At 32.8% G+C, this 15,768-nt stretch overlaps 3 protein-coding genes and 1 long non-coding RNA gene across 7 annotated transcripts; 1 reads left to right on the top strand and 3 right to left on the bottom strand.

Moving 5' to 3' along the window:
- On the bottom strand, positions 1–4,763 carry LOC123872495. 2 transcript variants are annotated; one of them, XM_045916801.1, is made up of 5 exons: positions 4,150–4,763; positions 3,034–3,926; positions 1,276–1,537; positions 762–1,007; positions 1–467 (listed from the first exon to the last, which is right to left on the bottom strand). In XM_045916801.1, exons 1-5 carry the CDS (start codon positions 4,469–4,471, stop codon positions 64–66), a joined length of 2,127 nt encoding a protein of 708 aa, XP_045772757.1. In that variant the 5' UTR covers positions 4,472–4,763; the 3' UTR covers positions 1–63. The 2 variants fall into 2 exon arrangements, with proteins under 2 accessions (XP_045772757.1, XP_045772756.1); XM_045916800.1 differs by having other exon boundaries at positions 1–1,007.
- A 1,545-nt stretch (positions 4,764–6,308) lies between these two features.
- On the top strand, positions 6,309–7,566 carry LOC123872511. Its single transcript, XR_006797487.1, has 2 exons — positions 6,309–6,517; positions 7,350–7,566. It is a non-coding gene; the product is annotated as an uncharacterized LOC123872511 (long non-coding RNA).
- On the bottom strand, positions 7,566–13,926 carry LOC123872496. Of its 2 annotated transcripts, XM_045916803.1 has the most exons (5): positions 12,350–13,926; positions 11,934–12,308; positions 10,805–11,697; positions 8,841–9,102; positions 7,566–8,572 (listed from the first exon to the last, which is right to left on the bottom strand). In XM_045916803.1, exons 2-5 carry the CDS (start codon positions 12,253–12,255, stop codon positions 7,629–7,631), a joined length of 2,421 nt encoding a protein of 806 aa, XP_045772759.1. In that variant the 5' UTR covers positions 12,256–12,308; positions 12,350–13,926; the 3' UTR covers positions 7,566–7,628. The 2 variants fall into 2 exon arrangements, with proteins under 2 accessions (XP_045772759.1, XP_045772758.1); XM_045916802.1 differs by having other exon boundaries at positions 11,934–13,926.
- LOC123872504 lies at positions 10,596–15,472 on the bottom strand. 2 transcript variants are annotated; one of them, XM_045916824.1, is made up of 3 exons: positions 15,033–15,472; positions 13,917–14,855; positions 10,596–10,722 (listed from the first exon to the last, which is right to left on the bottom strand). In XM_045916824.1, exons 1-2 carry the CDS (start codon positions 15,319–15,321, stop codon positions 13,927–13,929), a joined length of 1,218 nt encoding a protein of 405 aa, XP_045772780.1. In that variant the 5' UTR covers positions 15,322–15,472; the 3' UTR covers positions 10,596–10,722; positions 13,917–13,926. The 2 variants fall into 2 exon arrangements, with proteins under 2 accessions (XP_045772780.1, XP_045772781.1); XM_045916825.1 differs by having other exon boundaries at positions 10,596–10,729; positions 13,924–14,855.
- Positions 15,473–15,768: the final 296 nt, after the last annotated feature.

Below are 15,768 nucleotides of genomic sequence, written 5' to 3'. Positions count from 1 at the left end.
AGTTTGATTTTTTTTAATATCCTCTAAAATTAACAGCTTATAAAAATAGTAAAAGCGAATTTTTTACAGTGATTTTTTATCAAGACAATAAATATCGACAATCTCTTCAAATACCTGCATAACCTTATTTTTATAATCATCATTAGTTCCCATCATTTTCCTAATAAATGATCCTTTGTCTTTGGCGAGTATTTCTCCAAAGCTATCGGCGTCGCTAAAATATTTAATTGTAAGATCATCGTCTACCCAGAACATTGGTACTAGACATGCAGCGGCAACTAGACCCCACAATTTATACTTCTTACAGGAATTCTGAAATTGTTCTAGTGACAGAATATCTTCGATTGTTACGTCGTTAGAACCCAGGATATCTTGCAATTCTTGATAATAGTACTTCAAAAATGTTGTCATATTCTCTTCACGGAATACAGGATCTAAGTTGCAGTGTAGAAGGAACATGACATCACCTGCAGGAGGTTGACATGTTACAACTTGGAAATCGACCAGCACGCAATTATCAGGTATTTCTTCTTTATAACGAAACAAAATATTATTATTCCATAAATCACGATGGCAAATCACATTACGATACTCAAATGAGAAATGACTAAGGTCGAGTGCTGAGTCCCAGACCTCGGTCCATCTATTTTCTATCTCTTTAAGAATATGTAAATTGTTATTGTATTTAGAGAAGGATTTAATAGCTTCTAATGCACCATTCATGCATTGTATAAACCATAGATCTGATTTTATGTAAGCACCTCGGTTAAGATCGTCTTTATGTTCGTCATTTATAATGAAGTGTTTTTTTAACTGTTTACGTTTCTTCTCTTCATAAATTAATGATCCAGCATGAAATCGAGCTAATGCTTGTAAAGCTAGTAAGGTATGATGGTGGTCAAACGTTTCGTGTTTATTTCGAATCCTATATTGAAGAAAATTTAAGTCCTCAAAAACCATTGCTTCATTGAGAGTCATCACAAAGTTAGCACTCCACGGAGCTAAGTCTAAAACATAAAGCAAAGTATCCACTAGCAATAAAATTGTAGAAATCATTCTAAAATAATTGGCCAAAGTTACTTTAAAATTAAAAAAAAAAACTTGCACAAATTGATTTGCTGGGAGTGTTTCCACAGTGCCAGTGATTTGCTAGAGCTGACTTTTGCGAAATTTATTACTAGACAAGATATTATCTATGTGGTATTAACATATTTTTGCGTCAAACATATTATTTATAAATATAGAACTTAACAAATATCAGTATTGGAAACTTACCCGTTAAGTTAATTTTGTCTCTGATGTCAACGTAAAATGTTAATTCTTTGTCGAAGAGTTTCAACTCCTTCACGGCTTTAGCTTTGGATGCATTGGATTGAGATATCGATTTTATGAAAAAACTGATTGACTGAATTTGTTTGTTAGCAGTAAATTGTATTTCAAGTTTCCAATAATCCGACAGGAATCCTAACATCTTCTCACTAGCCTTATGAAGGGTATAATTTTTAAAAACAGCATCTTCATTAACTTCTTTACATTTCTGAAAGATTGTAATAGCATCTTGCTCTGATATTATAGATGTTTCACTGTTGTCACTCATTTTATAAAAGTTCTGTTTGTTGAAAATATTGCCTTTTTAAACTTTTGACTATGATATTTTGATGTTTTATGTTAGTCTTGGTTTCATTAAGATTGCAGCAGAAAATTAACTATTCCTTACATAATCGTTTCTAATGGAGTGGCATTTATATAGTCTTCAAGATTTTGAACAAGATAAGAATATGACACCACTAATAGGTACCATTATCACCATTTTCCTTTTTTTAAGTAAAGAAAACATCTCTTATTTGGAAATGATTTATAATCAGACTGCTAATATATTACTTACGTGATAAGATAAATTCTGATAAAGTCAACTTGAATAAATAGTATTAGAATAGTTGGATGTTCTGAAATTCGTTCATTGCTGGATACAAAATGTTTCTACTAAATCATCTAAGAGTTCAATTACTCGATTCCTATATTTTTCATTTTCTTTAGCAATGTCTATGACTTTCTGACTTCGAGACACTTCGTTAACTTTGGCACAGTTTTCAGGATTTTGAAAAAGTTCTTGTCTTTTATCAGCAGTCATAGCTATTATAGGAACTATCAAGGCAGCTTGAGTCATCCCAAATATAAGGCTCTCCGTGTATGATTCTACAAAGTCGGATTTCTTAATAATTGTTTTTATATCTATATCTTCTAATTCCAATTCATCGCTTAGCACTCCATAATAGTAATCAATCATTCAATCAATTGTTGTTGTTTACTAATAATTTAACTTATTACGCTAATTTGGTAAGTCTTGTAGCTAACGCTAGCAAAAACTTAGCGTTATTATTATAGAGATACTACCTTAACACAATCCAATGCTAATAACCATTTGCCTTATCTTGTAGTTTTAGTGATGTTGAATTTTTTAAACCCGCATTGTATAACGTGCAAAACTCGGGTCAAATACCCTTCCTACGACGCGGCATTGACTTCGATTGGCCTATTTACGGAACGTTCGTTGACCTCTAGCGTCAGTCAGAATATTTTATTTGCAATATTTTGTGAACTTTTAAAAAAAAAACAGGATTTTTTCGGGTTTAATTTTTTTAGTATATTATTGGCATCACTCAGAAAAGCAGGAATTATTTAAATTTTCTTATCAATATTGTTGGAATGTCCTCCCAAAACCAACACAAAAAACACAGGTTTAATGTGTGTGACTAAACTAAAACCTTCAAAACACCCGTATTTAAGCAAGTTCAATCTTGTTGGCCTCCTAGTAACAGATTGTATGACAGCGAATGAGCCAAATATAGGTTTAATCAAACTACCTTCATTTGATAAATTAATAATTTTATATTATTGTTGACAATTCAAATCAATTTTTAAAAGTAACCTTACAATATTATCAGTAGGTAACAGCTTATAAAAATAGTAAAAGCGAATTTGTTATAGTGATTTTTTATCAAGACAATAAATATCGACAATCTCTTCAAATACCTGCATAACCTTATTTTTATAATCATCATTAGTTCCCATCATTTTCCTAATAAATGATCCTTTGTCTTTGGTGAGTATTTCTCTAAAGCTATCGGTATCGCTAAAATATTTTAGTGTAAGATCATCGTCCACCCAAAACTGTGGTACTAGGCATGCAGTTGCAACTAGGCCCCACAATTTATACTTCTTACAGGAATTCTGAAATTGTTGTAGTGACAGAATATCTTCGATTGTTACGTCGTTAGAACCCAGTATATCTTGCAATTCTCGATAATAGTACTCCAAAAATGTTGTCATATTCTCTTCACGGAATACAGGATCTAAGTTGCAGTGTAGAAGTAACATGACATCACCTGCAGGAGGTTGACATGTTACAGCTTGGAAATCGACCAGCACGCAATTATCAGGTATTTCTTCTTTATAACGAAACAAAATATTATTATTCCATAAATCACGATGGCAAATTACATTACGATACTTAAATGAGAAATGGCTAAGGTCGAGTGCTAAGTCCCAAACCTCAGACCATCTATTTTCTATCTCTTTAAGAATATGTAAATTGTTATTGTATTTAGAGAAGGATTTAATAGCTTCTAATGCACCATTCATGCATTGTATAAACCATGGATCTGATTTTATGTAACCACCTCGGTTAAGATCTTCTTTATGTTCGTCATTTATAATGAAGTGTTTTTTTAACTGTTTACGTTTCTTCTCTTCATAAATTAATGATCCAGCATGAAATCGAGCTAATGCTTGTAAAGCTAGCAAGGTATGTTGGTGGTCAAACGTTTCGTGTTTATTTCGAATCCTATATTGAAGAAAATTTAAGTTCTCAAAAACCATTGCTTCATTGAGAGTCATCACAAGGTTAGCACTCCACGGAGCTAAGTCTAAAATATAAAGCAAACTGTCCATTAGCAATAAAATTGTAGAAATCATTATGAAAGAAAAGGCCTAAGTTACTTTAAAATAGAAAAACTTGCACAAATTGAGATGCTGGGAGTCTTCCACGGAGCTGACTTTTGCGAAAATCACTTTGTGGTATCAACATATTTTTTGTGCGAAACATAGTTTTTAATATAGAACTTAACAAATAAAGTATTGGAAACTTACCCGCTAAATTAATTTTGTTTCTGATGTCGACGTAAAATGTTAATTCTTTGTCGAAGAGTTTCATCTCCTTTACCATTTTAGCTTTGGATGCATTGGATTGAGATATTGATTTTATGAAAAAACTGATTGACTGAATTTGTTTGTTACCAGTAAATTGTATTTCAAGTTTCCAATAATCCGACAGGAATCCTAACATCTTCTCACTAGCCCTATGAAGGCTATAATTTTTGAAAACAGCATCTTCATTACCTTCTTTACATTTCTTAAAGATGGTAATAGCATCTTGCTCTGATATTATTGATAATTCACTGTTGTTACTCATTTTATAAAAGTTCTGTTTGTTGAAAATATTGCCTTGTTAAACTTTTGACTGTTATACTTTGATGTTTTATATTAGTCTTGTTTTCATTAAGATTGCAGTAGGAAATTAACTATTCCTTACTTACATAATCGTTTCTAATGGAGTGTCATTTACACAGTCTTCAAGATTTTGAACAAGATAAAAATATGACAGTACAAATAGGTACCATTCTCAACATCTTCCTTTTCTTAAGTTAAGAAAACATCTCTTATTTGGAAATAGCTTATAATCAGACTGCTAATATTTTACTTACATGATAAGATAAATTATGAAGTCAATTGGAATAAATAGTATTAGAATAGTGGATGTTCTGAAATTCATTCATTGCTGCATACAAAATGTTTCTACTAAATCATCTAAAAGTTCAATTACTCGATTCCTATATTTTTCATTTTCTTTAGCAATGTCTATGAATTCCTGACTTCGGGAAACTTCGTTAACTTTGGCACAGTTTTCAGGACTTTGAAAAAGTTCTTGTCTTTTATTAGCAGTCATAGCTATTATAGGAACTATCAAGGCAGCTTGAGTCATCTATACTAATATTATAAAGAGGAAACCTTTGTATTTTTGTATGTTTGTATTGAATAGGCTCAAAAACTACTGGACCGATTTCAAAATTTCTTTTACCATTACTTAGAGGGATTCTTCCGAATCCGTATAGGCTATATTTTATCCCGGATAATAGAAAAAATAAATGTCCACCCGTGCGAAGCCGGGGCGGGTCGCTAGTCCCAAATATAAGGCTCTCCGTGTATGATTCTACAAAGTCGGATTTCTTAATAATTGATTTTATATCTATTCTTCTAATTCCAATTCATCGCTTAGCACTTTGTAATAGTAATCAATCATTCAATCAATTGTTGTTGTTTACTAATAATTTAACTTATTACGCCAATTTGGTAAGTCTTGTAGCTAACGCTACCAAAAACTTAGCGTTATTACTATAGAGATATGTACCTACCTTAACACAATCCAATGCTAATAACCATTTGTCTTATCTTGTAGTTTTAGTGATTTTTTAAACCCGCATTGTATAACGTGCAAAACTCGGGTCAAATACCCTTCCTACGACGCGGCATTGACTTTGATTGGCCTATTTACGGAACGTTCGTTGACCTCTAGCGTCAGTCAGAATGTTTTATTTGCAATATTTTGTGAACTTTTACAAAAATACAGGATTTTTTGTGTTTTATTTTTTAGTATATTATTGGCGTCACTCAGAAAAGCAGGTATTATTTAAATATTCTTATCGAATTATTGGAATGTCCTACCAAAACCAACACAAAAAAACACAGGTTCAATGTGTAGAGGGAGACTAAACTAAAACCTTCAAAACACCCGTATTTAAGCAAGTTCAATCTTGTTGGCCTCCTAGTAACAGATTGTATGACATCGAATGAGCCAAATATAGATTTAATCAAACTATCTTCATTAGATAAATTAATAATTTTATATTATTGTTGACAATTCAAATCAATTTTTAAAAGTAACCTTACAATATTATCAGTAATCATCAGTCTACTACTACTACTACTAGTACTATCACCTGTCTTCGTTTTTGCAAGCATTCTTGTTACACCCTGTACACGAGTAGGTAGGTTACGTGATACACAATTAATTGTAACAAGAATTTGCAAATAAAATATTAAAGACGTTATCTTCCACACGTTCCATACGTTATTTACTAATAAATAATTGCTTAGTCTCTATCTATTAAGACGGGTAATATACGGCAATATGCGGCAGCCTAGATTTTAAAGCTTTATAGATACTACCCTGTACTTATAGGCAGGTACCTATCTTAAACCTATCTGTCGTCGTACGACCTGTGTATTCAAGCCTATTATTTCACCTAAGTTAGTTTCCTGCATTTCAGCTTCGAAGTTCATGTCCTGAAGTTATGTCTAACTGTTCATGGAACGACAAAAGTTTTGACTGTTGCACCTACTTCAGACCTATGGAAACGGAATTTGGTATTTGTTTTGTTATAAACACTATACAAGGCAGGTGAGGAGTCTAAACATAAATTATAATTGCCGTTATATTACTTTATAAATGACGCGGACGTCTAAAATATTGTATAGAAAAAATAAGAAAAAATATTGTACTTATAGGAAAAATATTGTATAGTCTAAAATATTGCATTTACCTAGTAGATAGGTAGGTATGCATTACTTTTTTAACTTAGGTATTATCCTTCTAAGCTCTTAAGTTCGGCGAAGACCAGGCCAAAAACTACTCTGCGCTGCCTCTGATCATTAGCATTTACCGGGTGATCGGCTGACATTTAATTCTATTGGAAAAATCCTCTTCTTTTCTCTTCCATCAAAACATGGACATTAGACACGCTATAAATTGTCTTATCACGCTATAAATTGTATTAGTGTGAACTAATATTATAAAGGAGAAAGTTTGTATGTGTGTGTGTGTGTGTGTGTGTGTGTATTCTTGTTATTCCTTCACGCAAAAACTACTGGACGGATTGGGCTGTTTAGAATGGATCCTTTAATATCCTAGATTAGCACATAGGCTAATTTTTTATCCTGGAAAATCAAAGAGTTCCCTCGGGAATTTTAAAAAACCGAAATCCACGCGGGCGAAGCCGCGGGCATCTTCTAGTATAAAGTGATAAGATAACTGTAGGGTAGTTGCGTTCGATACATATAGGTAAACACACACTTCAAGGAAGTAGTCGACAGGGGTCCCAAGATGCTGCAATGGCGACTTCACACTGTAAGCGTTTGACAGACCCCATCTGGTGAACAGGCATCAAACGCAGGGAAGAGTACCACCACTAAATTAATGTAGCAACTTATGTATACCATAATGTAATTTATAGCTCATCACACAATCAACGGCACGATGATCCCTGGCATGGAAAGTATGGTACTACACGCATTCAGGACAACAAGTTTGCATTGAATAGTAATATTGCCTTGGAGAAGACTTCGAAATAAATTTTTCATAAATAGAAAACAAAGACATGTATCAATGCACAATGTACACTTTTTCCGACCATTAGGTATCTGACCAAGCATTAAAATGAAACAAGATGACAGTTTGATTTTTTAATATCCTCTAAAATTAACAGCTTATAAAAATAGTAAAAGCGAATTTGTTACAGTGATTTTTTACCAAGACAATAAATATCGACAATCTCTTCAAATACCTGCATAACCTTATTTTTATAATCATCATTAGTTCCCATCATTTTCCTAATAAATGATCCTTTGTCTTTGGTGAGTATTTCTCCAAAGCTATCGGTATCGCTAAAATATTTAATTGTAAGATCATCGTCTACCCAAAACGTTGGTACTAGACATGCAGCGGCAACTAGACCCCACAATTTATACTTCTTACAGGAATTCTGAAATTGTTCTAGTGACAGAATATCTTCGATTGTTACGTCGTTAGAACCCAGGATATCTTGCAATTCTCGATAATAGTACTTCAAAAATGTTGTCATATTCTCTTCACGGAATACAGGATCTAAGTTGCAGTGTAGAAGGAACATGACATCACCTGCAGGAGGTTGACATGTTACAGCTTGGAAATCGACCAGCACGCAATTATCAGGTATTTCTTCTTTATAACGAAACAAAATATTATTATTCCATAAATCACGATGGCAAATCACATTACGATACTCAAATGAGAAATGACTAAGGTCGAGTGCTGAGTCCCAGACCTCGGTCCATCTATTTTCTATCTCTTTAAGAATATGTAAATTGTTATTGTATTTAGAGAAGGATTTAATAGCTTCTAATGCACCATTCATGCATTGTATAAACCCTAGATCTGATTTTATGTAAGCACCTCGGTTAAGATCGTCTTTATGTTCGTCATTTATAATGAAGTGTTTTTTTAACTGTTTACGTTTCTTCTCTTCATAAATTAATGATCCAGCATGAAATCGAGCTAATGCTTGTAAAGCTAGTAAGGTATGTTGGTGGTCAAAAGTTTCGTGTTTATTTCGAATACTATATTGAAGAAAATTTAAGTCCTCAAAAACCATTGCTTCATTGAGACTCATCACAAGGTTAGCACTCCACGGAGCTAAGTCTAAAACATAAAGCAAAGTATCCAATAGCAATAAAATTGTAGAAATCATTCTAAAATAATTGGCCAAAGTTACTTTAAAATTAAAAAAAAAAACTTGCACAAATTGATTTGCTGGGAGTGTTTCCACAGTGCCAGTGATTTGCTAGAGCTGACTTTTGCGAAATTTATTACTAGACAAGATATTATCTATGTGGTATTAACATATTTTTGCGTCAAACATATTATTTATAAATATAGAACTTAACAAATATCAGTATTGGAAACTTACCCGTTAAATTAATTTTGTCTCTGATGTCAACGTAAAATGTTAATTCTTTGTCGAAGAGTTTCAACTCCTTCACGGCTTTAGCTTTGGATGCATTAGATTGAGATATCGATTTTATGAAAAAACTGATGGACTGAATTTGTTTGTTAGCAGTAAATTGTATTTCAAGTTTCCAGTAATCCGCCAGGAATCCTAACATCTTCTCACTAGCCTTATGAAGGCTATAATTTTTAAAAACAGCATCTTCATTAACTTCTTTACATTTCTGAAAGATTGTAATAGCATCTTGCTCTGATATTATAGATGTTTTACTGTTGTCACTCATTTTATAGAAGTTCTGTTTGTTGAAAATATTGTCTTTTTAAACTTTTGACTGTTATACTTTGATGTTTTATTAACCCCCGACCCAAAAAGAGGGGTGTTATAAGTTTGACGTGTGTATCTGTGTGTCTGTGTATCTGTGTATCTGTGTATCTGTCTGTGGCATCGTAGCGCCTAAACGAATGAACCGATTTTAATTTAGTTTTTTTTGTTTGAAAGGTGGCTTGATCGAGAGTGTTCTTAGCTATAATCCAAAAAAATTGGTTCAGCCGTTTAAGAGTTATCAGCTCTTTTCTAGTTTTCTTATTGAAAAGAAGGTTAGATAACCGTTAGGTTCTTAATATTATGTCAATTGACAAATGTCAAGATGGACGTTGCCTAAATACATAATTATTTATTTGAAAATGATGTTTTGGAAAACTCAAATACTTTGGATCGTCGGGGGTGTTATAAATTTTTAATTTACACTTGTTTTTAAATGTATATATAAAAAATCTCGGATCCTCTCGGTAAGAACGGGATTCCAAACCAGTGCAGCGGTAAATTATAGTAGTCTTGGTTTCATTAAGATTGCAGCAGAAAATTAACTATTCCTTACTTATATAATCGTTTCTAATGGAGTGGCATTTACATAGTCTTCAAGATTTTGAACAAGATAAGAATACGACACCACTAATAGGTACCATTCTCACCATTTTCCTTTTTAGGGTTCCGTAGCCAAATGGCAAAAAACGGAACCCTTATAGATTCGTCACGTCTGTCTGTCTGTCCGTCCGTGTCACAGCCACTTTTCTCCGAAACTATAAGACCTATACTGTTGAAACTTGGTAAGTAGATGTATTCTGTGAACCGCATTAAGATTTTCACACAAAAATAGAAAAAAAAACAATAATTTTTGGGGTCCCCATACTTAGAACTGAAACTCAAAATATTTTTTTTCATCAAACCCATACGTGTGGGGTATGTATGGATAGGTCTTCAAAAATGATATTGAAGTTTCTAATATCATTTTTTTCTAAACTGAATAGTTTGCGCGAGAGACTTTACCAAAGTGGTAAAATGTGTCGTCCCCCCCCCCCCCCCCCCTGTAACTTCTAAAATAAGAGAATGATAAAACTAAAAAAAATATATGATGTACATTACCATGCAAACTTCCACCGAAAATTGGTTTGAACGAGATCTAGTCAGTAGTTTTTTTTTAATACGTCATAAACAATTAAAATATGTTTAAATTTTCAAAGTAAGATTACTATACCAAGTGGGGTATCATATAAAAGGCTTTACTTGTATATTCTAAAACAGATTTTTATTTATTTTTATGCATAATAGTTTTTGATTTATCGAGCAAAATGTCAAAAAAAATACCCTAGTACGGAACCCTCGGTGCGCGAGTCCGACTCGCACTTGGCCGGTTTTTTTAAGTTAAGAAAACATCTCTTATTTGGAAATGATTTATAATCAGACTGTTAATATTTTACTTACGTGATAAGATAAATTATGATAAAGTCAACTTGAATAAATAGTATTAGAATAGTTGGATGTTCTGAAATTCGTTGGCTTAAAAACAGCTTATAAAAATAGTAAAAGCGATTTTGTTACAGTGATTTTTTATCAAGACAATAAATATCGACAATCTCTTCAAATACCTGCATAACCTTATTTTTATAATCATCATTAGTTCCCATCATTTTCCTAATAAATGATCCTTTGTCTTTGGTGAGTATTTCTCCAAAGCTATCGGTATCGCTAAAATATTTTATTGTAAGATCATCGTCTACCCAAAACGTTGGTACTAGACATGCAGCGGCAACTAGACCCCACAATTTATACTTCCTACAGGAATTCTGAAATTGTTCTAGTGACAGAATATCTTCGATTGTTACGTCGTTAGAACCCAGTATATCTTGCAATTCTCGATAATAGTACTTCAAAAATGTTGTCATATTCTCTTCACGGAATACAGGATCTAAGTTGCAGTGTAGAAGTAACATGACATCACCTGCAGGAGGTTGACATGTTACATCTTGGAAATCGACCAGCACGCAATTATCAGGTATTTCTTCTTTATAACGAAAGAAAATATTATTATTCCATAAATCACGATGGCAAATCACATTACGATACTCAAATGAGAAATGGCTAAGGTCGAGTGCCGAGTCCCAGACCTCGGTCCATCTATTTTCTATCTCTTTAAGAATATGGAAATTGTTATTGTATTTAGAGAAGGATTTAATAGCTTCTAATGCACCGTTCCTGCATTGTATAAACCATGGATCTGATTTTATGTAATAACCTCGGTTAAGATCGTCTTTATGTTCGTCATTTATAATGAAGTGTTTTTTTAACTGTTTACGTTTCTTCTCTTCATAAATTAATGATCCAGCATGAAATCGAGCTAATGCTTGTAAAGCTAATAAGGTATGTTTTTGGTCAAACGTTTCGTGTCTATTTCGAATCCTATATTGAAGAAAATTTAAGTCTTCAAAAACCATTGCTTCATTGAGAGTCATCACAAGGTTAGCACACCACGGAGCTAAGTCTAAAACATAAAGCAAACTGTCCATTAGGAATAAAATTGTAGAAATCATTATAAAAGAAATTGCCAAAGTTACTTTAAAATAGAAAAACTTGCACAAATTGACTTGCTGAGTCTTCCACGGAGCTGACTTTTGCGGAAATTTTTATGTGGCATTTTTGTAGTATCAACATATTTTTTGTGCGAAACATATTTATTAATATAGAATTAACAAATATAAGTAATTATTGGAAACTTACCCGCTAAATTAATTTTGTTTCTGATGTCGACGTAAAATGTTAATTCTTTGTCGAAGAGTTTCATTTCCTTTACCATTTTAGCTTTGGATGCATTGGATTGAGATATTGATTTTATGAAAAAACTGATGAACTGAATTTGTTTTTTAACAGTAAATTGTATTTCAAGTTTCCAATAATCTGACTGGAATCCTAACATCTTCTCACTCGCCCTGTGCAGACTATAATTTTTAAAAACAGCATCTTCATTAACATCTTTACATTTCTTAAAGATTGTAATAGCATCTTGATCTGATATTATAGATGCTTCACTGTTGTCACTCATTTCTGTTCGTTGAAAATATTGCCTTGTTAAACTTTTGACTGTGATACTTTGATGTTTTATATTAGTCTTGGTTTCATTAAGATTGCAGCAGGAAATTATGTATTCCTTACTTACATAATCGTTTCTAATGGAGTGGCATTTACATAGTCTTCAAGATTTGAACAAGATAAGAATATGACAGTACAAATTGGTACCATTCTCACTATCTTCCTTTTCTTAAGTTAAGAAAACATCTCTTATTTGGAAATAGCTTATAATCAGAGTGCTCATATTTTACTTACATGATAAGATAAATTGGATAGCGTTCTGCATCAATAATCCAAGCGCCAAAATCACTTTTTTGGGAAATTAAAGTTTCGCGTTTTTTGTGGGAGAAGCTCCATATTTACCTACTACTTTACAAAAAGTAATCATATTATATGAATTCTTTATTTATTGTTTAATTTTATGTGTAATAATATATTTAAAAGATTCGTTCTTATAGAAGATATAGCCTAAAATGTACTTGGACTCACTGCAAATCACGATATTTTGTTTTGCATCACTAATCCAAGTCACATTTTTGGCGCGTGGACTAGTAATGCATAATTAAATCGCAAAAAACTTGCTATCTGTTATTCAATTAATGTATGCAAAAAACTAGAGATATGTGTCAGGATTGTAAGAGATATATAGATCGGAAGCCTAAGCCTCCCACTTGAATAAGTTTGTCATTCTAGTATAAAAATGTCTTTACAATAATTACAATTATTAATAATTTTGGATTTAATTGCACTCAAATGCAAAATTTTAACGGAATTAAAAAAGATCTACTGTGTAATGAATAAAACTTATTGTAATATTAGAATTAATTATGAAATTAATAAATATAGTATGTGTGTTTCCTATAAACCTTCAGTCTACCACCTCTGGGTGTTCGTTAAGTAATCTTTTACCATTTTTGCTGTCTTCATCTCATACTATACTCTCGAGCTCATGAAAGAAAGACGATAAACGATGGTGCAGTCTTCAGCAAACATGCCTGCTTGCCGTCAGATTGTAGACTAATCTCTACATCATAGCAGAGCAATCTGCGAGATTTTAATACCAAATATATTAAAGACAATCAATCAAAACAAAGACTAAAAAATATGTTTGTGAGAAAGCTGTCTATTGGCCTGACGCGACTAAAAGTTAAGAGCATTAGTTTCATTTCTTTTAAACCTGCGATTTTGAGAGAGATTAAGTAGACAGCTATCAGCCTCAATACGGAAGCCAGTTAAAATTTGGCTAAAGATGCCCAGAGAAAATTGACCCTACACTATACCGAGGATTCCAGACGTCAGCCAATACAAGATTAATTATTTGGCTGTCAAACAGCTTAACAACATAAGACCAAGCAATGACTGAGACACTGCAGAACTCCTAAAAGCGGGTGGAAAACTGATACTTCAAGTCATTCACGACGGCACAACGCCAGATATGCATGATATAGGTACGTAGTGGTTCTTTTCTCGAAGAATGGAGATAATTGAGGAATACCAAACCTATCTTGCGCATAAGTCATGTGTCAAAGTTGTTTTGAGAAAAAGTCAATTTGGCGCTTGGACGACTGATGCAGAACGCTATCCAATTATGATAAAGTCAATTTGAATAAATAGTATTAGAATAGTTGGATGTTCTGAAATTCGTTCATTGCTGGATACAAAATGTTTCTACTAAATCATCTAAGAGTTCAATTACTCGATTCCTATATTTTTCATTTTCTTTAGCAATGTCTATGAATTCCTGACTTCGGGAAACTTCGTTAACTTTGGCACAGTTTTCAGGATTTTGAAAAAGTTCTTGTCTTTTATCAGCAGTCATAGCTATTATAGGAACTATCAAGGCAGCTTGAGTCATCCCAAATATAAGGCTCTCCGTGTATGATTCTACAAAGTCGGATTTCTTAATAATTGATTTTATATCTATATCTTCTAATTCCAATTCATCGCTTAGCACTCCATAATAGTAATCAATCATTCTATTTGTATTTTTAAGCCTAAAATCTTTTGTAGTATTAATATATAGCATGGAGGATAAGTCAAGCGCAGGCGCACAGTACAACACTGTTTGATAGTCGACTAGAAGCGCATGCCCCTTGTTATTTTCTAATTTTTTGAGAAAAATATTATTCGACCAGACATCGCGATGCACTACCGCATTTCTGTATTTCGTACTAGGTTCCATAAGATCACAAGCACGACTGAACAGGTCAGGAATGTTTTCTTCTATTAATTTTACAAAATTGTGTTTTGAACGGAATCCTGAATAAACTTTTAGAAAGTCAATGGCTGCTCGCATTCCCGTATCACGCCAAGCCATACCATTCGTGGGCTCAGATAGACAATGAGCGTAGTTCTCCCACAATCTGTAAGGTCTATTCAATAATTTGCTCTGTTCTTCTTCGTAAACGAATGATTGTGCGTGAAATCTTGCCAAAGCAGCTACTGTTGCCATAGTTTCATCGTACGATAACGTTTTGAGATTACTGGGCATTGTGTAACCCGTTTGTGTAACATCTTCAAATACAAACAAATCTTCTTTAACAAGTAATAATTGGGGACGCCAAGTCCTTAATCCTTAAAAAAAAAATTTTGACTGAATATTATTATTGTTGTTCTAAGGATTTTTGTTTATTTTAAAATAATAACAATTAGATACGAACTGTCACTACTTCTTTTAAAATTGGATCACGATTTAGTAGAGCAGTCAATAAAGAGCAAAAAATTGTTTGTTAGTAAATTCTCCACACTCACCTTTGTTATCACGAAATTTTTTGAATAATTTACTCAACATGATATACTCCTTGTTAAAGAAGGATGTCTTTCGTAAATAATTTGCTTTCCATTTGTCAAATCGTGGCACACATTTTATGAAAAATTTTCTACTTCCTGATTCAGTGTCGACAACCAAACTTAAATGTTCTCCCAAATAGCCTACAAGACTATTCGAATATTCCCTGATATACCAATTTAAAAGATTTATTTTTGGTGTCCCACATTGTTCCAAAATTGATTTTATATCTTCGTCACTGAGAAGTTCCATGTCGCTTTACACGCTTTGTGCAAATGGTTCTTTGTATCTTGTTAGCCTACACACATTTTACACTTATTCAATATTTATATTATTTCCAGTTATCTTTAACAATAAAGCTGTGTAGAAATATAAATAGCGAGACGCTGAGTACAATTTATAACCGAACAACAATAAATTCTTCATAAGCCCATAATGGACGAGATAAATATAAAATGTGATCACATTTTACAATAATAAGCATGAAAATACTAAGTATTACCGATATTTCCTGTCATTGTATAATCATTAAAATATCCACAGCAAACTAGTAAATTATTATTAGTAGGTAGTACATATTTAATCTTCGAGTATCAAATTTTACATCAATCCTCAGCTGACCGAATGCCGTTTTGCAATTTCCAGCGGCCGACGCGCGGCGGGCTGTCCCGTTAGGACAGACCTGTTAGCGCACTGGAC

The sequence above is a fragment of the Maniola jurtina genome, chromosome 15 (assembly GCF_905333055.1).
Source record: "Maniola jurtina chromosome 15, ilManJurt1.1, whole genome shotgun sequence".
Classification (NCBI taxonomy): Eukaryota; Metazoa; Arthropoda; class Insecta; order Lepidoptera; family Nymphalidae; genus Maniola; species Maniola jurtina.
This window is presented reverse-complemented; position numbering and strand designations above follow the sequence as displayed.